Source organism: Rhinopithecus bieti, unplaced genomic scaffold, assembly GCF_001698545.2.
Source record: "Rhinopithecus bieti isolate Rb0 unplaced genomic scaffold, ASM169854v2 scaffold_35224, whole genome shotgun sequence".
Taxonomy (NCBI): domain Eukaryota; kingdom Metazoa; phylum Chordata; class Mammalia; order Primates; family Cercopithecidae; genus Rhinopithecus; species Rhinopithecus bieti.
The window spans coordinates 1-1,930 of NW_016814720.1; the positions used below are offsets into that span (position 1 = coordinate 1).

Below are 1,930 nucleotides of genomic sequence, written 5' to 3' on the forward strand. Positions count from 1 at the left end.
TTTTATATATTCATGAATTTATATGCATTTATGTAAAGGATACAGCTAACTGTATATAATTATAACTGTATATAAATTATTATATAAATAGTAAATATGCTTATTTACTAATTTATATTTTTATATATAAAAGAATCTACCTCAGACGTTCCCTCCCATCTCTGCCCCTGTTTCCCCAGCCACTCCTGTGGGGCCTCAAGCCACCTGTGTGGGTGCATACCCTGGGGACTGGTGGTGGTGCCCCAGCCAGACACCCGACAGGTGGTGCCAGGGGTTAGGCGGTTGTTGTGGGAAAGGGACAGGGTTTGGATGTAGCCTGTGAGCTGGACCGGGGACTGCAGCTCCAGAAGCATGATGTCATGGTCGTGGTTCAGGTGGGTGGGGCTTCTCCGGTATTCAGGGTGGGGGATAGAGTAGACAACTTCCCTCACCTGCTCACCAGCTTCCACACGCCCTAGGGCATGCTTGCCTAGGTAAACTTTGAGCCCCCTGTGGGTGCAGGAAGAGGGTGGTTAGAAAAGAAGAGGAGCCCATTTCCATCCCCATCCCAGCCCCAACCTCTTCCCATCCCCAACCTAACCTCTTCTCCATCCTACCTTCCTCATCTCCAAACATATCTCCCCCATCTCAACTTCAATCCCATCCAAATCCCCTACTTTGATTCTATTCCCATACCCAATCCCCATATCTCAACCCCAAACCTCATTCTCATCCCCATATCCATCCCCAACCCTAACTCCAACTCCATCCTCAAATCCAACTCCATCCCATCCATAATCCCAGTCCCATTCTCATCCCTACCCCATGCTCCCCTGGCCCCTACATACTCCTTCAGACAGTGTGCGGCAGTGAGGACCCATTTGGGGTGGACCAGGACTCCCCCACAGAGTAGCCGCCCTTGCACTAGTAGGGCTGCCTGCCAGGGCTGAGAGTGGGGAAAGCAGGTGTAGCCACCTGGGAGAAACCCACTGGTCCCATTGGTGTTGAGAACCTTGGAAGACTCCTGGGAGATACCTGGTAAAGAAGAGAGATTGTTTGAAAACTGGGATCCAGGGGACAGAGGAGCACTGGAGTTGTGGTTCCTGGTCTTAGGGAAAGGGTCAGACTATTGCCCTGGGTGACCAGGAACTGAAGACGAATTTGCCGACCTCTGGTAGTTGCTATTCTTGACCAAGTGGAGATGAGTTAGGGCAAGGAGGTGACATTCTTTTCCAAAGAAGTACCAAATCTGTTAACCCCACTAGGGGTTAACAGAAGAGTTCACAAAATGAGGATGTTACTGATAGGTAAGCAGGAGATTGACTTTCTCTCCACATGCATTTTTTATATCATTCTACCAGAGGATGGATTTCAGGAGGTAGAAGTGAGACTGACCTACACATCCACCTAGGCAATATCAATCCATCAATCTATCCAATCATCCATCCCCAATTCATCCTATTGATTTGTCCATCCATCTACTCATCCATCTATCCATTCATCCATTTAGGTAGTCATCTAACCATCCATCCATCCATCCATCCATCCATCCATCCATCCATCTATCCATCCACTCATCCATTTATCCACCAATTCATCCATCCATCCATCTATCCATCCATCCATCCATCCATCCATCCATCCATCCACTCATCTATCCATCCACTCATCCATCTACCCATCCACTCATCCATCTATCCACTCATCCATTTATCCACTCATCCATCCATCCATCCATCCATCCATCCATTCATCCATCCATCCACTCATTCATCTCCATCCACTCATCCATTTATCCATGCATCCTTCCACCCACTCATCCATTCATCCATCCATCCACTCATCTGTCCCTTCATCCACTGGTCCATTTATTCATCCATTCATCCATCCATCCATCCATCCATCCATCCATCCATCCATCCATCTATCCATCCATCCATCTATCCATCCA

The 1,930-nt window shown here is 47.9% G+C and overlaps 1 protein-coding gene across 1 annotated transcript; it reads right to left on the bottom strand.

Moving 5' to 3' along the window:
- Window positions 1–140: 140 nt before the first annotated feature.
- LOC108515163 (kallikrein-13-like) lies at window positions 141–1,014 on the bottom strand (the record flags this gene model as incomplete). Its single annotated transcript, XM_017851842.1, has 2 exons — window positions 141–489; window positions 828–1,014. Coding segments are annotated over 2 exons (536 nt in total), but the record flags the coding sequence as incomplete, so codon positions are not given.
- Window positions 1,015–1,930: the final 916 nt, after the last annotated feature.